Genomic DNA, 25,185 nt, shown 5'->3' with positions numbered 1-25,185 from the left:
ATTAAATCTTCAAATAATTAAAACTGAGAATTATAATCGTTATAAATTTTTTTATCATGAATGAATGACCTATTTCTCATCACAGAAAGTACAAAGAATATATATATATATATATAATAATAATAATAATAATAATAATAATAATAATAAAATATTAGTAGAGAAAATAAAATTAGAGATAGATAGAGAAATATAATGTAATTATTCATTCATATATATACCTATACATATAATAATAAAATATTAGTAGAGAAAATAAAATCAGAGATAGACAGAGAAATCTAATGTAATTATTCATTTATTTATTTTTCTTCAATTGACAATTCGTCTAGTTTATTAAAGTAGAAAACACAAATGCATAAAAGAATAAAATATAATATGTATTAAAATAGAGGACAATAATTTCTTTTTAGTTATTGTCACATCGAATTCAAGATCAAATCTCAAATTTTAATTCGAGATGTGTAGAACTGCTCTTGCAAAATATATAGCCAAATTTATACTCATGCATATAATTTCTATTTTTTTTCATCTTTTCTATTTTTTGGTTTGGCTTACAATTACTGAGTTATTTGTTCTTAGTTACTGGAATTTTTTTTTTCCTTTTTGATTCCTCCAAGACGTTGGTTCTTAGTAATTTGTTCATAGTTACAATTTGAAGAACTAAGAACAAAGAAAAAAATGAAAAATATTATCTTTTAGTTACTGGATGAAGAAATTAATTTGATTAAGGGGAAAGGGAGGAAAGGGGTGATCATGAAGACGTTGCAGCGATGCCGCTCATCTGGTGCTGGCATTGGAAGGGAAGAGTTCATTCAGAATTCAGCATTTTCCAATGACGAAAAGTAGTCATGATCTTCAAATCTAAAAAGTTAATTCAATTTTTTAATTATGGGTATTTATGTAAAAAAATAATTCATTTCTTAACGGCAGTTAATCTTCATATGTCAAATATGATAAATTGTAATACTTAATAAATTGAGGTTGTTTGTTGCTAAAAAAAAAAAAAAAAAAAAGAAAAGAAAAAAGAAAAAGAGAGAGGGAGATAAAAGAGAGATATAGTTAAAACTAGAGGAATTTTGGTGCACTACGACGACAAGTATCATACATTCCATATTGACACCGAATGGTAATCTCCTAATATATAGCCAATCTGAGGTGATTTTGTCAATTAAGACTCTTTAAACATCTACTTGTATTAAATATCTTAAATGGTGGATAAAATTCAGATAAAAAATGTTGGTTGAATATTGTGGAAAGAGAAGGTTGGGTTTTCTTGTTCTTGCCATTACCATCACTGTCGCTGTAGGTTTACACATGTATATATATATATATATATTTTTTTTTATTATTTATATATGAATGTTATCCATCTCCGTGACTTTACTTGGACTAATTTCGAAACCCTAGTTATAAGTTTAAGATCTATTACTTTGATATGAACATTATGCATAGCTTAATTTTGAATTAGTAGGCTCTTTGACTCTAAAACTTTATTGTGAAAAATAGTTTCACAGAGAGAGAGAAAAAGGTCGAGTAAATTTTCACGCAGAGAAAATGAAGAAAATTTAAGTCCCTAATTGTAGAGAAAAATTGAAGAGAATCTGAAAGAGAGGTAAATTTTTAGAGAGAGAAAGTGAATTTCAGACCCAATTTTAAATAGAGAAAATAAAAAAAAATTAGGAAATAGTGGAAGATAGAGAGAAAGTAATGGTTCTTGGATTGAAGATAACATTAAATATATATCTTTATATTTATTGAACAAAATTTTCTATTTTAAAAATTATCCAAATAGATTGCGGTCAAATTGGGTGTACATTCCAAGATATTTGATGGTTCCCTATCACTGCTCAATACGGAATATAAGAAAAACCCTCTCTACCAATAAATATTTATATTTATTTTTGCCTTAAATACAAATATCCCTGCATCATCACTTAACGTGTGAAAAAAAAAGGGTAAATGGACAAAAACATCAATGGGGGCATTGTTTCGTCACACTTCTCCTCTCTGGCTTACATGGCATTCTTTAATTGGTTGCTTGACTATTCTAACATCAATGCTCACCTCTCACCTACTTTAATGTTAGTATTTTACCCAGAGTCCCTAGACCAAAAAGAAAAACTACTTTAATATACTCCATCAGTTAAATGGTTGGTTATACTTATGTGTGCACTCACGCACACGTTTATATACATATTTACACGTATATCTAACATTCTGTATAAAATTTTACTCCGCCGTTGGTGATTCCGTCGTCTTCGTCTTCTCCCGTTTCTCTCAGAGCAAGAACTCTCGACATATAGCGAAACGGGAGTGATCGCAGAGCGATCTTCAATTTCCTTCTTAGATCGATCTACTTTCTTTATGTACATAGATGGATCGATTTCAATTGTTTGTTCCAAGTGTTTTCTGACGTTTTTAGGTTCTGAATTATTGAAATAATAGTGAGACCTTAGGGTTTTTTCTTTGTTCCTTTTAGTTTTGTTTGAGATATAATAAAGTAATATATTATATTATATATATACACGGTAATTTGAGATGGCAAGGAGTAGATCATCGTCGACCAGATGGAGGTATATAAATCCAGCGTATTACTTGAAGCGTCCGAAACGTCTCGCATTGCTCTTCATCGCTTTTGTCTTCGTCAGTTTCTTCGTTTGGGATCGACAGACTCTTGTACGAGAGCACGAGGTACTCTCTTTTCTTTAAATAGAACATCTGTTTTTCTTTATTTGTTGTATTGTTTTATTTGATAAATATTCATTTGTTGTATTTTTAGATCTATCTTCTTCCTTTTTTTTCTTTTTTTTTTTTCCTTGGAATTTGTGTTTATTTATTCATTCTGTTTTTGGGAACATGTTTCGTTGTTGTATTGGGTCGTTATATGTCATATATACGATCTGGATGGTGAAGTGAAACATTGTTTGTCCAGCATTTTGGAATTGCTTTTATGTAATTTGAAATAATGACTTGCACCGAATTTTTCTCAGAAGAGGGGGAAAAATAATAATATTAAGTTGTGTAACTGAACAGACAATGATAGTGCAGAACTACTATTTTGTATTTGTCAATCACTTAAGTTGTGTAACCGAACAGCCAGAATCACTAAATTGTGCTGAGTTTTTTTTTTATTATTTTTTTATTTTATTTTTTTTTCAATACAATAACAATGCGCATTTTGTTCATCAACTAGCTTTTCCACATACATGTGTTGTGGAAAATTATAATGTCAAATTATTTTTAATTTTAATTTTAATTTTTATTAAGAATTTGGGGTATGGGATATTCATTTTCATTGCCTATATTTAACCAATAGATTTCTTCATGTGAGGTCCACACGATATAAACTCTTTATTCTCCATTTCTTATTTTTATTTTGCATTACATAGTCAATTAAGTATTTCACTTTGAAAAGAATTTTCCTTGAGGAAATTTACACTGATTTTGCAGATAGAGGTCTCTAAGTTGAGTGAAGAAATGAATCGGTTGCAAGATCTGGTAAGGGTTATAATTCCTTGGCTTACATACTGAATTATACATACATACATATATATACATATATACATATACATACATACATATATATATATATATATATACACACACACACATAGCGTAATTTTGCCATCTACTTTCCTTGGTAGCTATGCCCTCGTGCATCTTTATTTTGTAATTTATGGAATTTCGTTGATATGTTCGTTTTCTTCTGACCCAAATCCGAGTCAACATTTGGCCCAATTCAGCAAATGTATACTTGTTAGTTTTCAGTAAGTTTAATACACATTCTACTATCTAACATGACAGAAGAACACAGTATTAAATAGCTAAATTTTGCAAGTAATATTACAAGTTTTCATGAAAACAACCAAATTACTTGCCTACAAAAATTGTTCTTAATTCTACTGACGCGCTCGGTTTTCTTTTCACAGTGTCCTTAATCGATACACGCATCAATACACGCATCAATGAAATATATATATATATATATATATATAGAGAGAGAGAGAGAGAGAATATTATTTTTCAAATGGCTGAATATTTGTGGACTGATATATATTTGATACTCGCAGCTGGAAGAGTTACAGAATGTTCAAGGAGTTTCTGGTGCAAAAAGTGGAAAAGTCTCTAAGAAAAATGATGTTCAAGATGATCCGATTGACATTCAGCGGAGAGAAAAAGTAAAAGATGCCATGGTTCATGCATGGAGTTCATATGAAAAATATGCTTGGGGCCAAGATGAGCTTCAGGTATGATGCATCCATATGTTTAAATTATTCGACCTGCTAATGTTTGTATTTAGTTCTCATTTCTTATATTTAATGAATTTTAACGGAGTATGTAATAAGTCTTTATTCCTTGTTCCTTGAGACATGGGCTTTCTGTTCTTCTGCATGTTTCCTTTGCTGTTGCTGCCTTACTGGAACCTTTTTCAGTATTTAAGCTTCAGTTTGGGTTAACTCTTAAAGTAGAATTAGTTTATGGAAGTTTAAACTTTTATCCTCAGTTAGACTCACTTCATGCTTACAAGTTCAATTTTGGGTAAGTATGAACCTTTCTTATATTGAAGTCTTTGCTGAAAAGTTGCAAATTTATAGCATGATATGAACGGGATAACACGATGGAGTTTTAAATTGCAGTATTATTAATTTTAGGAAGTTAACAGCAATCATTGCGTGCTGATATCGTGGATGTAAGTTGGACGGCGCCATGGTCCATGAATAAATGGGAAAAAAGTGAATGACTGTTGCACAAAATGACCAGTAAACAAAAAATTGATGTTCCTGATGTGACCGATCCTAGTATCCAACAGAATTTACAAAATTTAATTTATCACATCATGCCATGTCACGGTACAAAATGATTGCTGTTTTATTGCCTATAAAGCCAGAGCAAAACTTTTTTAACATGTCCATGTTTTTACCTATTGATTTATTATTAAAATGAAAAACTCACCCTTTCTGCATGATGTTATCTGATGTAACTGTTCTCAGTATCTAGCATTAGGTACATACAGGTCTGTGAATCTACCTTTCACCATTGTTGTGGAATTGCTGGGCAATAGCCCTGGTCCTAGGTTAGAAGCCATATGGGGAATTCACCCAGATGGATCTTTTCTCACAGTGACTGCCCTATTTAGTGGATTCTATAAGAGTCGCATCTAGTTCGAGTGTTTTCTTGGTAAGAAATCATAAACACCACTCGTGTAATGACCTTAAATGCAATGACCTCTTGCCATGCCATTGGTGCTAACTGCTAACACCAGCCTATCACCACCATCATCTGAAATATCACTGCATTGCTGCAGTCACCGGATCCTCCATAACCAACTTTAGCTTGCGAACACCACTCTCCTAGTCCTTTGTTCCCACCACCATTGACTCCATTACATCGTTTCCGTCACCAAAATCACCACCTTGACCAATGGCTTTGCGAAGTTTGTGGCATTGTTATCGCTGCCACAATGGCTACTATTATCACTTCCACCCCTTCGGTACTCATGCCACAATCAATTTCACTGTCCTTGCAACTAGGCCACGGTCAATAAGACAATTTTGGACGTGTTTTACTTTAATTTCCATATACAATTTTCAGGTGTGATTGCTTTTGAGCTAACTAGGCCCCTTAATTTGAGATTGTCTGTACGGGAAGGAGGAGTAAGTTGCTGACAAAAGCTTTATAAGTACTTGTTAAGAAGTTTGTGCCATTTGTTTCGTAATTTTATGTTGGGTAATATATTCCTCAGATATTCCTAAGCATGATTTGGATCCCAGACAAATTCACATAATTACTCTGGCACATTCTTACTTCTTACACATTGAATGCAGTTGCATGGGCTAGACTCACTTAAGAATTACAATACGTGAAACATCAATTATTACATGGAAAGCTTCACTCACTCTTTAGCTTTGTTCATGGGACAAACTTGAAAGTTTTTTCCATAGAAAATGCTGGAGTGACTGATCTTAATAGGATCCAGTTTTGGTGTTGCCACGTTTATGCAATCCATATAGTACAGTATTGTTACTGTGGACAGTAGATAGAGGTTGGCTATTGGTTTGAGTGTAATTGGATGATGGAGAGAGTGTTGTGTTATTGTAATATTGAAGGGGTGGGGTGGGGGTGGGACTTCAAGGGCTGGAGAGACAGGGCGATAACCTTTTTGGTTGAAGCGGCAGGCTATTCAATCAAGTAAATGTGAATTAGATGCAGCTTTAGATTATTTTTTAAGTTTTATGTAATATTGGTAGCATCAGCTCGCTCAAGTGCTTGTAACTCCATAAGTGGTCATGAAAGCTGGTGACATTTGTAAGTCAAGCTATTACTCTTAATCAAGGCCAATTTGTTGACAACCCTGGTCACACTAGGCTGGGAACCAGGGCTTAAGGCTTTACTCCATCATTGCAACTCGTGCACTTAAATAATACTGTCCAATCAAAGATTGTATCTATGTTACGGCCCTTACGGGAACATTTGATCCAAGTAATCATCTTATGGCAGTTTACTTTTAGGCATCGCGAGATGTTGCATGCCTGATGATAATAAGTGCTTACTGCTTAAGTACCATATTCATGTTTAGTTTTTGTTCTAGTTGTTTGTTGATATCACTTCCATGTATAATGTGCTGTCACAACCATAAATTGTATGCAATACAATAAGTAGATTACTACTCACTTTTAGGTTCCTTGGTTCGGGATTGTGGATATATGGATTTAAGGATGTTAACATTTGGTATGTTGTCTTGCTTTATTATATTTTTGGTTTTTTTTTTATTTATATTTACTTGTTAATATCTTGGGGATTGGGGGATTGGAGTGTTGGGGGATTGGAGTGTTTCAATCTTTGTTATTTGCAAGATCTTACCATACTATGATAAAGAATGATAAAAAATGGAAGTAAAAAATAAGTGTTTTTTTCCTCAAAAAAATTGTGCTGCCTTTTGGTTATTGACTGTAGAATGGTTCCTCAGTGTTGAGAAATATAAGGAAATGAGATGCTCTCAGGCTTTGCTTTTAGGAGGATCTTTTTGTTTCTGAATGTTGCAACTTGCATAGTAGACCCTGCTATTTTCCTCCAATGTTTGTTCAAGTAGTCAAATATTAATTTGTGTTTAGGGACTTTAATTGTCCATCCAAGGCCAAATAAATGTGATTAACCATATTGATTTTGATTTCTCAAGACCTTGCCTTGTTTGCTAGATGGAACTTATTGAATAAGAAGTGAGAGCTCTTTTTGGCCTCCTTTATATTTTAATTACAGGGTTCTTAAATTTGACTCTGTTCAATTTCTTATATGTATCGAGCAGCTTATGGTTAGTTGACGGATTAGAAGCTAGACTGAAAGTGAAGAGTTGATGTCAAGATAAATGTCCATAGATTGAATTTTTGATAATGAATTTCATTTACCCTAAAATAAGGGCTTTTAAGCGGCTGAGTGGTTTCTGGTAGTGCAATTTGGCTGGCAGAGCAAAGAGTAGCAAGTCCATAAATTCTGTTTTACCACATCAGTGATGTTTGAGGATGAAATTCATTATTATTTATTTCATCCACTATGGAATGGTGCTGAAGTTGGTGTATATGTAGGCATCTTTGTCTATAGATGTACTGCTAGTCTGCTCCCCATCCTTTTTTCTCCTCCAACAATATTGTAGTTATATCCAGTTCTGGATATATAAGGAGAGGAATTTTATTTATTTGTTTATAAATCATGCATCTTTTTTCTGACATCTAAATATTTGTATTTTCCATCAAAAGAATTATTTTTCAGGTTTTCTATTAAGGTCGATCTTTGTTTACTTCTAATTTATGATCTGTGGACTGAAGTTCTTGTTTTTTTGGAATCAGCCACAGACAAAGAATGGTGTTGATAGCTTTGGTGGTCTTGGAGCAACTCTAGTAGACGCTCTTGATACATTATATATAATGGGTCTGGAAGAGCAATTTCAAAGAGCTAGAGAGTGAGTTTTAGCTTTCTTTCTTGTCTGTGGTTTTTAAGATATAACGCCCTTGTTTTTATTATTGTTATAATCATTGTTATTATTATTGGGATAAGTTCACGGGCCTTGTTATTCTTCTTTCAGACATTTACTACATTTTTTTTATATATATCTTTCTATAGAACCATCAAAGCAACAATTAGTTCCTTAGTTTTTGAGGGTTCCGCTGTGAAGGGGCTTCATACGAGGGCTTAATGTAGTAAAATGATTCTGCTTTCTTTCTATTACTCCAACTTATCTTTCTATATCTCCTGTAGATACTTTTGTGTCTGATAACTCTGATCAAACTAAAAACTCTTTTTTCCACTGCTTAATCCTTAGTTGAGTAGCCTTCTTTTCGTAGATTTTCAAGTCTGGTTGTCGAAAACCCATTCAGCCCCTTTCACTAGACCGATTATGTATCCTTTCAATTTTCATCTTGTCGTGTTTCTCATACGAGGAGCCGGACACGGTCTTGTCCTTTATTTAAGAATTTTGTCTCTACAATTGCTACAAAAATGTATTTTAGCATATCACTACTATTTCTTTCATAATTTTGTTTGGTTCATACGGGTTCATTAAACTACCAAGGTTTCATCCCAGTTGTATCTTTTGTACCTCCCAAAGTGGAAGATTGAGCGTTCAAGTTCTCGTAGGGGCAAAGTAGTTATTTGCCAGGAAAAAAATAATACGGGTTCATTATTTGGCATAGCGTTAAAAGCTCATACTGCAAAGTCTGAGAATCTTTGTTAGAGTTTGAGGGTAGCCACTTTATGCAAGTAATGCCAAATGTATCCCTCCCACTATTCTCCATTAAGGTGTACCAATACCGGGTAATGTTAGTATCCTATCAGCCAAGATGCATTCTTTTGCGTTGGCAATGATGAAGATCAGTATTCTCACATGAATTGGCTAAAGAATTTCCCGGATCAAGTGTTTTGGTACCATATTGAATTGATAAGACTTTTTTGTTTTGTTTTTTTGTTTTCAACGACTCCTAATACATATTCCTAGTTTTCGAAGGTCCATTCCTTATATTTCATTTAAATCACACTTCTGTTAAATCCTCTCAACTATTGAGTTTCTTTTCAAATATCTAATATTGAATAAAGTTATATTATCAAGAAATAGATGACATTATTGAATGTTATCGTGGATGTGTCTAATCAGTTCATCCTAATTAAGGGATAAACTAAGGGGCTTAATCTTAAACATGATGTAAGCCTATAATGATTGAAAGTCAGAAAATTCACTTGTTTCTCCTGAGGTTATTCATATTATAATCACAATTCTGTTATTCATGTCGTTAGGCTTCACCGTGTCAAAATATATAGGGTCAGTTGTGAAAAGCTCCTTAAACTATTTCCCATTGTGCACAAAACCTCCTTTAACTATCATGTTTAGTTGCAGATAGACCCCTTATGTCATTTATATAATTTTATAATGGAAATGCTGTCATGTGCAGGTCACATGGCATTTAATATGACAAAAATGCCCTTGGGCATTTCTGAATGTTTTGGCTTTTCCCCCCTTTTTTATGGTTCAACATATATGGGTTGCCTTTGACAGTGACTTGAAGGCATGGCCTTATTAACAGATTTTTCCTACTTTAGGGTGGTGATATTCGCAATACCAAGGGATCATATGCAGAACACTATTAGTTCAAGGGAGTTTTTTTGGCAATTTAACTATATACGTCTATATGTGACTTCTTCATTTTCAAATTCCTGGCGAAACAATAAAAAAGTTCTTATTTTCTCCACTGTTCTGTTAATCTTCTTAATTTGTAAATAGCTTCCATTTTTTACTTTTATGGGATATCCAACTTGAATTTCAGCCCTATTTTCTCGAGTGTTAACCTTTATTCAGTCACTTCTTCCCAAAACCTTATCCTTTCGTGATCACTAAGGCCTTCTAAAAATCAAGGCCCTTGTCCAAGCTAAATATATTTCAGCTTTACGTCAAAGTTTGACGAGCATCACGGTTGATGATTCTTTGGTTTCATCCGTGATAGATAAACTGGAGTAATTGAAGTGTAATTGAGGCTCTTTGTTGTTTCGGAGGACCAAAATCGTTAAGATCTTATTTGACGTTACTCACTTTTTCCAGTTACTTTTTGAATAGTATTTAAATAAGTTATATGTAAATATGTTCGACCTGCCATCCTCGTCCTCTCCAATTTTAGTTTTACTTTCTTCATCTTCACTTTCTGTCACCATGTTTGGTTGTCGGTACGGAGATTTAGGGCTTCCTTTTAAGGATATGCAATCAGTAGACGTACGGTTTAATAAACCTTTCAATTGCTCTTTATATACTCTTTTAATAGCTCAAAATGGTGGGAAGTGGGGACAGAGGTTGATTAATCTGAGGGGATTGAATGCAAGAAGCTCTTGATTCTGCAAGTGCTTATGTGGTTAACTGAATTAGTTTCCTATCCTCTTACCCTCTCCTTTAGCCATTTTTACTGTTCGGAATCTAGTTTCTCTCTCTGTTTTAGTTTTGCTGCTCTGTTTGTTTCTGTATCTACTGTAGCCTATTCTCAACTAAATTCACTTTATTTGCCTCCACAGTCTGGTTTCTCTCCAGTTTCCTAATTTAATTGTTGTTCAGACTCTCTCTTATCTTATCTTGCAAATTCTACTTTCCCATTTTCTCTCATAACTAATATCAATTTATACATATGTACATCCAGATATGGTTATAGAGGTGGTGCTGGTAATTTTTATTTCTGATTTTTTAAAAGATTATTATGTATAGCCTAGTTTCCTGTTTGATACTGATATGCCATTCATGACAGGTGGTTGCCAAGTCATTGGATTTTAACAAAAACTTGACTAGTGTTTCCCATTACTTTGAAAGATTGTTATTTATAAAGATTCATTGTCTGCTTGATATTAAAGTGCTATTTGTGGCAGGTGGGTCGCAAACTCATTGGATTTCAACAAAAACTATGATGCTAGCGTTTTTGAGACAACCATAAGGTTGCTTTATAAGGTTTAATGTCTTTTTTTTTTTCCTAATGAAGCATGACATGCTTCGAGAGTTTTGCATCTATCTAATCATCATAGGTTGAGAGAGCTCAACTGTACTGATAAACAATGTCTAATTCAATACTATCCAGAGTAGTGGGCGGACTTCTTAGTGCTTATGATCTCTCCGGTGACAAGGTTTTCCTCGAGAAAGCTACAGACATTGCAGATAGACTGCTGCCTGCATGGAATACTCCTTCTGGCATCCCATTTAATATTATCAACTTGGAACATGGGAATGCACATAATCCTGGATGGACTGGGGTAGGTTCTAAACATTGTTACGTGCTGTTCAAATTTTCTGACTATAGGATAAAGTTAATTTGGATTTCAATTTTTTATTTATTTTTTGTTCAACGGCATTTCTGTAAAATGTTATTTCATGTAGTTCATAAATCTTCTTTTGGACTAGTGCCTAGAAAGGACATTTATGAATAGACTTGGGATGATGCATGGACATAACATGAAGCCTGGACAATATCCGAATAGTTGTTACAGTGTCCAGCACGTATTGGATAGACAGTGCTGGTAGTAGTCAAGCACATATTTTCTATGTTTTCCAGTTTTCTGATCAAAATGTCAAAGACAACTGCATGTTTAGCCCTCTCTCGTCATGATGTCAATAATACTTCACATTGGTTTATGTGCCCGTCATTTGGTCCCTTGCACACGCTTATTCATGTTAACGTTGTGAAATTGCTCTTAGGTGTTTTACGACATAGGTCATTTGAAAAAAAAAGACATAGGTCATTTGAGATTTTTGTATAATTATTATTAACAAGTGTTCTCTGTTCTTAGGGTGACAGTATCTTGGCAGATTCTGGCACAGAGCAGCTTGAATTTATTGCTCTTTCTCAAAGGACAGGAGATCCAAAGTATCAGCAGAAGGTATATTTCTCCTATTCTTAGGATGCAGTGCAATGGAATATGTATGTTCGTTGATCAGCTTCATTCAAGTCGTCATTTGTATCTTTTATTGTCAGAAGAATCTAAATCATATGGAAGAATGCTAATTATAAACATCTTTGTTTGATTTGGAGCTTCTATTTTATGATAGAAATTTTATTTAGCTGGGAATGGAACAGATCATTGGCTTCAATTTATGGTATGAATTACATTGATGTTTCAGGCAGAGAATGTTATACTGGAGCTTAATAAAACCTTTCCTGCTGATGGTTTACTTCCCATCTATATTAATCCCCACAGAGGGACAACATCATATTCAACTGTAACTTTTGGAGCCATGGGGGACAGGTATCTTACCATTCAATAGTTAAATATGATTTATGTGAATTTCAATGAGCTCCATATCACATTGTTTATGGGTGTCAGCCTCTGTTTCTTAATCTATATCTGTTAAAAAACTATTCATACTAACAGTTTTTCTCTATAAGCTTGATCATGGCATGGTTAATGTGCATATTTTGGCTGCAGCTTTTATGAGTACTTACTCAAGGTTTGGATACAAGGAAACAGAACTACTTCTGTAAAGCTTTATAGGTGAGAAAACTTTACCATCCTTTTTCTGCCTCAGTTAATCTTCAACCACTGGAAAAAGTATAACCAAATTTCTCATAGGCATATTATTTATTAATATGAATTATGAATCATTATATTTCAGCTAGAGTTACTTTTCAGGTAAAATTACTACTGCTGTGCTATTGAAAATGTTTTTAACAAGCACAATACTTTCTCCCTCTCATCCTCTTTTCTCAGATTAGAGTGGAAGTTGGTTAATGTTTATGTTGAAATGTTAACATGGAGCCAATCCTTTTAGTTGTATCAGGAAAATATCTCATTTCTTTTGCTTGGTTTTGTTTTGAAGAAGATAATTTTGTTTTTAGTATTTCAGATATGTATTCTATTAATTTTAACTTGACAACATTTTTCTTTCTAAATTTGTGAAATTGAAACTGAGATGTCTAGAACAACAATCTCTTTTTCCGACAACTTCCTGATGGGAAAGTATTTTAATTGGAATTCTGAATGCAGAGAAATGTGGGAGACATCTATGAAAGGGCTGCTAAGCTTGGTTCGGAGAACTACGCCATCATCTTTCACATATCTCTGTGAGAAGATGGGGAATTCTCTAACTGACAAGGTAATTTGAGTACCAGGACAGGTAAAGGGAGAATGTTGCGATAATAATCTACTATATAGTATTTTGATTGCTTTTCTGTTGTTCTCCTAATATATGCAGATGGATGAATTAGCATGCTTTGCTCCAGGAATGCTGGCCTTAGGGTCATCTGGGTATGGTCCGGACGAATCTCAGAAATTCCTTTCACTTGCAGAAGAGGTATTTATTAACTTCTCAAGAAAAAGAAATTTTAAATAATATCGTGCTTCATAATTGAGATGTGATACTGAGAAAACTTTTTGAGTGGGCATTTTTGCTCTTTAACATGAGACTGAACTAGACTAGTTCATTGACAAAGACTGCAGAAAAATTGGATTCCTGTATCAGAACTGAAGTGGTTGAGAAAAGGCTTTGATTGTTGTAGTTGTATAACCACATGTATGAGACATTTATGTTTGTATTTTCTTTTGTCCACTTAATCTTTTACTCATCATTTTTTTCTTTCTTTGAAAAAGAAAAAGGAAAAAGGAAAACTCGATTTATTTACATATTAATTTCTTTAGTTGAAAAGAGATTTTGTTGATCTCCTGTTATGGCTTTTTCTTCTTGTTTTACTTGTGTGCGTGAAGCATTTATGTTTTGTATGTTATCATCTAGAATTTCATCTGCTTAATTCTTTTACTTAGTCCTTTTTTTTTTTCTTCTTCTTCTTTTTCGTAAAGAAATGTTGATGAATAGAGAGTTTGTTGGTCCACTTTCATGGTTTTCCCTTTCCTTGTCTTTGTTGTACAAAGACTTACTATTAACCCTTAACAAACTTTCTTTATCATCCTTCTGCTAAAAAAAATCTTCTTCCATAATCTGAACCCCTTTCTACCTTCAATTCTTAAATTTTAATTTGTTAATGTTTCCAAATATCAGGAAGCTATTCTTTCTGTAAACCTTGCACCTTTGCCGTCAAGATGGCTTCTATTTTGTCCTGATTCCATTTACAAGCGATTTTACTTTTGCTCTGCCTTCGTAAGCATTAATACATTAAGGTACTCTAAACCTTATCTCGCCAGTTAAGTAATGAAGACAGCAGTATGTTAAATTTTTGGTTCTTTCTTGCATTAAATGTGCACTAGGAGGATAGGTTTAGCCAGTTGAGTAACTGACCATGCATTTTCTTTTACTTTGACGATAAATTGTCAAAAATTACTGGTGCCATGGGCAATGGCTGATGGAAGCAATTGTGCTTTTATTACGCCCTCTCACCGAGAATTCTTTTCAATGACGTGTTAGTAAAATATTAATGTGGCATATACTGTTCTGCAGATCTCAGGCCTAAAAAATTCTTTACCTTATTCCGTCCTTATGTTTCTTTTTTCCTTTTTCTTTCAATTGGTTTTCTCTTTTATGTGTGTTTTTACTTCATTTTGCCATTGCTTGTGAGAGCAACTATAATCTTTTTCGCTTTTGTGTTTTTATGAAATCCAACTCTGCTTATGTCTTCCAAGTTCTGTCTCTCTTTTTCTCATGTTTGTTAACAACCATCTACTCCAAAAGCTTAAGCTATTAGAGATGGTGTAACTCGGCGTGCAAACGAACCGAGCCGAGCTTTGGGCAGCTCGGGGTCGGCTCGCTTTGTTAGATATGTCATATGTCATATGTTTGGCTGTAGTCTTCTAATTTTAGGGTGTAGTCTTATCTCTTAACATACCGAAATCAACGGTTGAGATGGAATCTAAATTTATGATGGGCTAATGAATTATAACTCCTTGGGCCTGATTAATGAAAGGAGGTGAATTGGGCTGAACATATATTGTATGGGCTAAACTAGTTTATCATGAAATAAAAATATATATGAGCCTTAACTAGCCTTGTTCATGAGCTTTAACGAGCCCGTGTTCACGAGCCTATACGAGCCGAGCCCAACATTGTTCGGGCTCGGTTCGTTTACTAATTAGACTAGAATTTGGGCTCGGGCTCGGCTCGTTTGCTTAACGAACGAGCCGAGCCCGAGCCATTCATGAAAAACTCGGTTCATTTGCAGCCCTAGGTGTAACTTAAATATATAAATCTTTCCACATGCCCCCTCACGTGTGGCCTTCTTTTGGTCGAAGACGTGTTTTTAAATTTTTAATTAAGGTGACAGTGAGGCTTGAACTCGACAGCTTTGTCTTTGATACTATATTAACAATCATCTACTCCAAAAACTTAAGCTGTTAGAGACAGAGGGTGTAACTTAATTATATAAATCCTTCAATAATGTTGATGTTTTCTTTCTATTATTGTGTTAGTTTAAAGAGAATTTGGATAGGTTCTGTCTATGTTGATGACTTGGTGGACTCATGAAATGTGTGAAGCATCTTGTCAAACATGACAGACTTGTGGGTACAAAACAATGCTACCCAGAAGGTGGTTTGCTGTGAGTGCTTGGGATTGGAACTAGCACACTTAAGCTGCTTGTTCCAATACTGGGAGCGCCAGGATTGGCTTATGGAGCTTGTATAAGTTACTTAAGTCGTGGTTATTTGTTTTTAAATGCAAACCAACTCTCTTTTCATTTAGTTAATAGATCAGGATGCATGAAATTATGTCCACAAAATGCACAAAATTTTGTATCATTTGGAAGCATGCTTGATATGAAGATTTTGTGAAGGCACAGCACTCTTTATATATGCGTGTGTAGTACATATTTTGGTCAGTATCTTGATGTGTTGTGTCGTTATGTCTCTTGCCCTTTCCCCTCAAACTTTGCAGTCTGTTACGTTTTAAATCCATGACTTTTATATTGATTTATTGTATGATGAACTGAAACTATAGTAGGAAATATTAAAAGAAAACTTGGGGTGTCACCAATCAAGTTAAATTTGAGCAGAAGTAACATTGAGCAGAATTAAGTGTAGGGTTTTACAGGACTTATCAAAAAAAAAAAAAACGTGTAGGGTTTTACAGGATTATATATGCAAAAATAAATTATAATTAGCTAAAGCTTTCACTAGTTTTATTTAGACAGGGATGAGGAGCCTTTATTCTAGACAATTATTGATTATATCAGATCTCCTCTCTGGTGTAAAATCTAACAGGTTTTGTTTATTTATTTATTTATTAATATTTAAAAAATAAAATAAAAACACAACATACAGTCATACACTATTAATATGTCTTATTAAATAATTACCATACAGTCATACACTATTAATATGTCTTATTAAAGAATTACCTTAGAAGTGGACCATTGGATATGGAAGGTGCCTCTTAATGTCACTGGGTCACAAGGCACGCGGTATCTTGATATGCTTTTTACTTGCACTGGCTTCTCAGTGCCGTTTTATTAGTTGTCTAAGACATCTTTTTGCACTTTGTTCACTGGGTTCTCAGTGTCGTTTTATTTATTTATTTAGGGAGTAGATTCATTTGGTCGAGAGGTTTATTTAAAAGTTCTTACCTTTTCATCATGGGCACACAAACCAGTGCATGGTGTACGAGTTTAAGATATAATCAAATCAAATCAAGAGTAAAGTATAAGAAAAAAGGATGAGAGAAAAAGAGAGGAAGATGGGGAAAGAGATAAAGAATGAAAGAATACTTTCATCCTTCCACCACATTCTATTTATACTTACAAGTTTTAGAAATTACACATAAGTCCCAATATTATATAAGTAATAACAAATAAGCCCTTGACAACACTTACCCTGCAGCTTGTGCAAAGATATTTATCATGCCCAGCTTAACTAACTTATTTTGCAAGCAACTCTTGCTCACACCCTTAGTCAGTGTGTCGACGTATGGAGTACAAATCAGCCCAAGACGAAGCTTTTCCTTGATGAATTGTCAATCGACTTCAATGTGCTTTGTCCTGTCATATTGAACTGGATTGTGGGCAATGCTAATAGCAACATTATTGTCACAATACAACTTCATTGATTTGCGAACAGGATAACCCAACTCACTCAACATCGTTTGTAGCTATAACATCTCACAAACTCCATGTGCCATGGATCTGAACTCAGCCTCTGCACTAGATCTAGCTACTACAGACTGTTTCTTGCTTCGCCATGAAACAAGATTACCTCCAACAAATGTGCAATTTCCAGAAGTAGATCATCAAGCTGTCACACACCCTGCCTAATTAGCATCAGTATAGGCTTCAACACGCAAGTGGCTATGATGGCCGAATAATATTCCCTTACCAGGTGAACCCTCGAGGTAGCGAAGAACACGATGAGTTGCCTCAAGGTGAGGTGTACGCGGAGCATGCATAAATTGACTAATCACACTAACAACGTAGGCAATATCTGGATGCGTTAGAGAAAGGTAAATCAGTTCCCAACCAATCACTGAAATCTTGCCACATCATCTAATGGGTCCCCATCTACATCATTAAGCCTATGGTCTAGCTCCCTGTCTCTAACACATACTTCCGTTGAGAAATGAATACCCCTTTCTTTGATCTGCACACTTTGATGCTAAGAAAGTATCTCAATAATTCGAGGTCTTTAACCTTGAACTTTGTCCCCAAGAATGACTTCATTCGATGGATTTCCAGTGATAACAATATCATTAATATACACAATAAGGACAATGGTGCAGCCCTGGTGCTTCTTGATGAAGAGAGTATGATCTGCCTAACTCTGTGTGTACCCTACTTCTTTCACGGCAGTGTTGAATCTCTCAAACCAAGCACGTGGCGACTGTTTTAACCCATTCAAGGCGTTATTTAGCTTGCACACTAAATTCTGCCCGCAAGCTTCAACCCTGGTGGCATAGTCATATACACCTCTTCCTCCAAGTCACCATAAAGGAAAGCATTCTTTACATCCAGCTGATGTAAAGGCCATGGCCTCCAAAGAAAGGAGGACAGGTATTGAGTTCATCTTGGCAACTGGAGCCAATGTTTGCAGATAATCAATCCCATAGGTTTGAGTGAAGCCTTTTGCAACTAACTGGGCTTTATATCTCTCAATTGTTCCATCTGCATAATACTTTATTGTGTAGACCCATTTGCAGCCTACTGGTTACCTTTAGGTAATGGAAAAATATCCAAGTACCATTCTTCTCAAGGGCCTTTATCTCTTCAATCATGGCTTCCTTCCATGGAGTTTGAGTAAGAGCATCTGAAACACTAGAAGGAATAGATAGAGGAGATACACGAAGTGAAAGCACGATATGTTGGAGATAAGGCATCGTAGGATACAAACTGAGATATGAGATGTTTTTTACAACTACAAACACCCTTACGATAGGCAATAGGGACATCAAGATCAACATGAATGTTATTGGGAAAAGAATCAGGAGTATCAATGTCAACGGAGAAATTACCTGGATCGAGAGAGACTTCTTAGTCCCAGGGTGAGTCCCCTCCTAGTGTAGACAATTGACTGCTTTCCCTGCTACAAATCATTAGTGTTAGGATGACTAGACGTAGGCACCTCAGTAAGAAGCTCCACCTGAATGGGAACAGGCAAAGCAAGGGGGCATTTCCTCTTAATGGATGACACATTATCTACTTGTATAGTATTTCTCCCCTTGTAGAGAATCCCGAGCAGTGGAAAAAAAGGAACAAACTCAAATAATGTAACATTCATGGAGACAAAGCGACGATGAGTGGTAGGGTTATAACACCGATACCCTTTATGGGGGTGGAGTATCCAATAAAGACGCATCGGATTGCCTTAGCGGCCATTTTGCCCTTGTGATGATGAATGTGAACATAACAAACACAACCAAACACTTTCGGAGGGACAGTATTCAAAGGCAGTGTTATGGTGTAAGACAGAGGAGGGGGATTAATAGCCAAGAACCTTAGAAGGCATGCGATTGATAAGATATGTAGCTTTTAAGGTTGCATCAGCCCAATAACGTTTAGGCACTCCCATCCCAATTAGAAGAGGTGTTTTCTTTCAGCTACACCATTCTGTTGTGGTGTATCGACACAGGAAGTTTGATGGACAATACCGTTATCAGCAAAAAAGGAGGCAAGACTACCATACATAAACTCTCCTCCATTATCAGATCGAAGGATTTTGAGGGGACAACCAAACTGAGTACACGCCATCCCATGAAAAGTTTTAAAAATGGAATGAACTTCATCTTTGGTTTTCATAAGATAAAGCCAAGTATATCGACAAAAATCATCAATAAACACAACAAAGTAACGAAGACCAAGTAATGAATTAGTATATTCAAGACCCCACGTATTAGAATGAACAAGCTGTAAAGGAGCTGTACTTGTATTAATAATAGTAGGATAAGAAACACGACATTGTTTGGCAAGAATGCATGTTTCACAATTTAACTCAAAAGATTCAACAGAAGAAAACTTGGGAAGCACGTGCTTCAAAACAGGAAAAGGTAAATGACCTAGTCTATTATGTCATCGCACTAACAGATCTTTATTGATATTAATATTCCTAACACTAGATTGATTTGCAACATAATAAGAAGTTGTCCTCGCATTCAACAAATACAAGCCATTATCGTCACTTCCACTTCCGATCGTCTTCCCCGTGTCCAAATCCTCAAACACACAGTAAGGAGGTTACATTACAATTTAAGCCTTTTGTAATGTTACTGACAGAAAGGAGGTTATTGGTAAACTTTGGGACATGAAGAACAAAGGATAAGGTAAGATTAGGAGAGGTAGAATCAGTGACCTTCCCCGCAAAGAAGGTGAAGATGCCATCAGCCACTTTAACCTTATCCTTACTAGAACATAAATTGTATGAAGAAATATTAGATGTCATACCAGTTTTGTGATCAGTGGCTCCATAATCAATGATCCAGAGTGGCCCACCAGATAATGTGGAAACTTGATGTGCCGAATGAGAGGTACATGTCTAAGCGAAGTTAGAGGTGGAAATGGAGGCATGTTGTGCTGGTAGATATCGGAGAGCATCAAGTTCAGCCTGAACAAAGAACTTGGTGGCCCTGAGGAGGCATGACCAGTAGAAGCAGTCTCACACTTTGTTGTATGTGCCATAGATAACCCTTTAAATGGACCAAGCCTTGGCCTAGCATTCGCATGAGTAGGAGCTGGAGTGGGGTGACCGTGTACATTCCAGCATGTTTCCCTAGCGTGGTGCGCACGCCCACAGTGATCACACCTCAACTTGCTCTTGTCATCTTGCTTCCCTCCTTTTGGAAAATTAGGTTTGTTTCATTGTTGTGTGGCAAGAGCAGGCTTCTCAGACAATGGTACTTCTAGCTCAGGCTAAGTGTATACAGGTACAAACATAGCCTTTATTCTACTCTCCTTGGCTTGGATATACGAAAACACATCTCTAACATAAGTGGGGGGCTGAATACCTTTTATTTATTTTTTTGATAAGTTAAGTGGGGGCTGAAAACCTGCCTAACACTTTTACCCTAGCATGCTCGTATCTCGGATGCAAACCACCCAAGAACTCATAGATTCGATTCATTTCTACCATAGCATGAAATGCTTTAACATCAGCTGCACACATAGGTATGTAGTCTTGGTAGTGATCTAACTTTTCCCATTTATCATGCAAAGTGTGGTAATATGTTGCAAGAGTTTGGTCTTCCTGCTTGAATCTTGAAATCCGTTGTTGGAGTTCATACAGCTTTGTAAAATTACCAACTGAGGAATACGTCTCTTCCACAGCCGTCCATAGCTCTTTAGCTATTTTCACAAACAAAAACCCTTTGCTGATCTGTGGCTGCATTGACTGCAACAACCACGTCATAACTAGTGCATTATTTGCACTCTACTCTTTGAGTTTTGGATCACTCTTGGAGGGATACATGATAGTCCCTTCGATATGGTCGATCATCCTATGACCAGTGACATGCATACGAGCAGATTGAGCCCACTCCATATAGTTCGTCTCATCCAGCCTAACAGTGGTAATACAAAAGCCTAGATGGTAATCACTACTACCTCTCACTACTGGAGTCAGATTAGGAGAAGACCTAGTTTCTTTTGAAGTCACCTCTGAGCTAGACATTTTATCAAATAGTTTCTGAGTATACAATCCTCATAAACAAAAATAGCAACAAAATAGGTAGAGAACCACCTTTCTAACACACAAACAACTACAACTAGAGAGATTACTGTCTTCTGAGATGCATAAAAAAGCGACCACAGTCACCAGACAAACCCTAGAAAGCAACAAAATAGGCCATTCCAAAATTGCGAATGACGAAGAAAAAGCCGTTGTTGCACAACCACATGAACGTGAAAAAAAACAACCTATCGAGACTACAATCAATCAACAGTACTTCCTTGCAAATAAATCCCATCTTGAAATCTCTTCAAAACCCTTCACACCCACTAGGATTTACACAAACTTGCCATAGGGTTTCAACTACACACCTAAAGCTTTACAAACCATGCTCTGATACCATGTTGACTTTAAGAGATAATCAAATCAAGAGTAACGTATAAGAAAGAGAGAAGAAAGAGGATGAGAGAAAATGAGAGGGAGATGGGGAAAGAGAGAAATTCCACCACATTCTATTTAAAAGAATACTTTCATCCTTCCACCACATTCTATTTATACTAACAAGTTTTAGAAATTACACATGGTCACTCCATTTTCTGTCTACGGAGATTATTTGCAGTCATTACCACCATATAATGTTTTGTGCCTCAGAAGCAGTTAGCCTTTGAGCCTTTGATTGGATCTTTCACCTCTTTATGCAGCTTGCTTGGACATGCTATAACTTCTACCAGTCAACGCCAACTAAATTGGCCGGAGAGAACTATTTCTTTCATGCTGGGAAGGTTAGTTATATATTTTTTCTTGTGCTATTTATTGAACTATTTCTGTTACTGTTTGATGTTTATTCCATGTACCAAATTTACAGGACATGAATGTGGGTACATCATGGAACATATTGAGGCCAGAGACAGTTGAATCACTCTTTTACCTCTGGCGTTTGACTGGTAACAAGACATACCAAGAGTGGGGCTGGAACATATTTCAAGCATTTGAAAAGAACTCCCGCGTAGAGTCAGGATATGTTGGATTGAAAGATGTAAGCACTTCTCAAACCCATAATCTCAGACATCCCCGGAGTTTAAGTTCTAAATGTTTATTTCTGGTTACCTTTTTAATATATATATATATATAGCCCATCTAAGTGGTTTCTTTGTTGATTGATCATCCCCATGATTAGCAAACACCAATTAGGTGCCATTCACTGTCCATGGTATTGATCAACCTTACTTTTTCTTCCAGAAACAAAGCCATCTGTGTCGGATTTAAAATTATTTAATGGGTTTTTGGAACACGTTTTATTCTTTTACGAATCAAATTTTCCTTTTTAGTAAAAGCCATTAGCCAATTTTGCTGTCACCAATGCTGGGTGCTAGCATGGGCAAACCTGACTTTTGGTATCTTTAGCACAAAGTTTCTTCCCTTGTAATTGAGCCTGCATTTTCACTTTATTCATTTTTTCCTTTTTTTCCTTGCAAAATAATCCCCTTATATTAAGATTGTTGGATGAAGCCCATCAATCAGTGTCGGTCTTGACTCTATAGTGTTTTGGGAGGAAAAGTCAGAAGATAGCCTAACCTTTGGCATCATTATACTAAGATTGTTGGATGAAGCCCATCAGCCAGTGTCAGTCTTGTCTATGTAGCATTTTGGGAGGAAAAGTTGGAAGATAGCCTAAGCTTTGGCATCATTATGCACAAAGTGATCACTGACGTGTCCTCACATTTGTCAACCCAAGCTTTTTACCATTTCCATTGGATCTAGTTTATTTAGCATTTTGTGTATTTTCTCCATGCACATACTGTGTGATCGAGATTAAAAATGTTAAATATGTGTTGAGTTATTCATGTTGTTGTGAGTGGATTGTCTTCCTAAACATTTAAAAGGAATATAGATACAATAGTCTTTTGCTTGTGCAAAACCTTGATTATAATTTATAAGGCTTATCTCAGTTGTTAGAATATGCAATGGCTATGACTTGCAGTCATTTGATTGCATTAGTTTTTTGTTTTTTTGGGAATGTGGATATTGTTGACTTTTGTGATGATTTGGTGAATACTTCATGCTCTGTGTGATGCAGTCCCACATTATTAGTTACCTCATTTTAACCCCAGTTGACATTGTTTATTTGTATAATTCACTCTAGGATATTAAAAAATGAATTCCTGCTAACTTATAAAAAAAATAATAATAATAAATTAAAATTGAATTCCTGCTAGTTAGCAATATGTAATTCATCTTTGGAGGCTGTCTTGTCTCCAAAGACAGTGAAGTATTGTCTTTTAACGTAAAGGGAATTTGTTACTTCTGTACAAATTTCAAGGAAGGATTTGGAGAATTAGGAGGACTTTTAAATATTATAATCGTAAATTCCATTCAGTTGGTGTTGCCACTTTTGTACAAATAAGAGAGCCATACTAGTAGTTTTATGCTAACAGAATGTGGCACCCTTTTTGGTAACTTAAGAGCACTCAGAATGGAAGAAATTGAAAATGGTTACAAATGGTAGCCTTTTTACTGCTTTTTTAATTTGCCTTTCATTTACTGCTGATTGCTGGTGCTTCCAGGTTAATACTGGTGTCAAAGACAATATGATGCAAAGCTTCTTTCTTGCGGAGACACTCAAGTATCTTTATCTTCTCTTCTCACCCCCTTCAGTCATCCCACTGGACGAGTGGGTTTTTAACACGGAAGCGCACCCTCTAAGAATCGTCACCAGGAATGATGAGGTACAGAATTCTGGTGGATCAAAAGGATCGAATGAACAACATGAACCAACTTTTAGGTCACGTGCTAGGAAAGAAGGTCGATTTAGTGGTCATTAGGATTTTTGAAGTTTTAAGATTTTTAATAGGCCATTTCTGAATTCCTCATGAAATCAGTTTTTCAGTCGAGACTTCTGTATTTTTAGGGATTGCTTTATCTTAGAGTTATTCCATGGATGCCTGTCATTTTGAAATCGGCCGATACATCATAGATTAGAGGTTGTTCACTGTTGCATAACTGTTTGTAATATCATATAAGAGACTCTGTATGGATGATTCAGTTTCAAATTTCTGATATGTCAACTAAAGCTTGAATTGTAACTGAGGCTTCTTACTCTTCCAATTCTGATTGTACTTGGTTCCGGTTATAATTCATTATGAGGTACATGCTGAGATGTCGCTCATTGAATATTCAATCTTCATTGTGATTAAAACAGACTAGGCAAAACATCAGGTTTGCCTGTAAAGTCTTTTATTCTTGGAGAAATTTTTTATGTACTTTTGTTTGAATTTTAGGTTAGGTATTCAACGGTAAAGTAAGGCATTCGGCTTTTAAAATTTATTCAAATCTTTAATGGAACTCAATTGTAAGTGAGATTTAATTTGTGTTAACAAAACTAAATACTATATTGAGTTTTATCTAACCATACTTGCATTGCATGCCCAGGTAACTTTCGGTACATAGAACATTATCTCTCCTACTAGTACTCTGTTGTGGCCAACCAAACATGAGAAGTGTGAGAGTAAAATAGTCCAACACAGATGGGGCAATGCCACGTCATCCCATAATTACCCGATTCTCTCTCTCCTGGTTCTTTTTTTCAACGTGGATGGAGGATATTAGGTTTCTTTGTACCTTTTACCTGTCTAATGTTCAATTCTAATTTCATTTTTAGGGTGGGTTTGTGCCTTTTCTTCACCAATTGTTGAATCATACCATCAATGTATGTTCACTTGTTAGATTGAACTCATTGGATTTTCAAAAACAGAGCATTAAATCAAACAACAAACATGGGTTTTTAGAGATAGAGGTATAGATATAGATAAAGATAAGAGACAAACAGGCATAAACAAAGAGGCAAGAGACATGGAGATACAGATATAAAATCGTAAATTAATTACGGTTTCAATCAATTATTCAATGTCCCTCAACTCTATTTCTTTGTATATTTTCTTCGCAATTTTCAATTATACCATCAAATTAGTTATCTTCGCCTTTGCAATCTCTTCACCATTTTACCATTAGCAGTGTGTCTTTACCTTAAACCTTGCGAAGGTTTAAAGAAAAAATAATAATAATCAAATCCATTCAATTTTGATATCGTATAAAAAAATATTGCCTGAAGATTATAACTACGGATATAGAGATAAAGCAGAAACGAAGAGG

At 35.3% G+C, this 25,185-nt stretch overlaps 1 protein-coding gene across 1 annotated transcript; it reads left to right on the top strand.

Annotated features, from left to right (window-relative positions):
- The first annotated feature begins 2,169 nt into the window (after positions 1-2,169).
- On the top strand, positions 2,170-24,119 carry LOC132286789 (mannosyl-oligosaccharide 1,2-alpha-mannosidase MNS1-like). Its single transcript, XM_059789178.1, has 14 exons — positions 2,170-2,694; positions 3,454-3,501; positions 4,074-4,250; positions 7,845-7,957; positions 10,891-10,956; positions 11,097-11,268; positions 11,803-11,892; positions 12,134-12,258; positions 12,439-12,504; positions 12,997-13,105; positions 13,205-13,303; positions 21,738-21,818; positions 21,902-22,072; positions 23,601-24,119. The coding sequence occupies exons 1-14, from the start codon at positions 2,542-2,544 to the stop codon at positions 23,856-23,858; spliced, it is 1,728 nt and encodes a 575-aa protein (XP_059645161.1). The 5' UTR covers positions 2,170-2,541; the 3' UTR covers positions 23,859-24,119.
- The last annotated feature ends 1,066 nt before the right edge of the window (positions 24,120-25,185 follow it).

The sequence above is a fragment of the Cornus florida genome, unplaced genomic scaffold, assembly GCF_030987335.1.
Source record: "Cornus florida cultivar Cherokee Brave unplaced genomic scaffold, ASM3098733v1 CherokeeBrave_3.0.0_Hap2_Chr11, whole genome shotgun sequence".
Taxonomy (NCBI): Eukaryota; Viridiplantae; Streptophyta; class Magnoliopsida; order Cornales; family Cornaceae; genus Cornus; species Cornus florida.
Note: the sequence above shows the minus strand (reverse complement) of the source record. Positions and strands in the feature narration are given on the sequence as shown.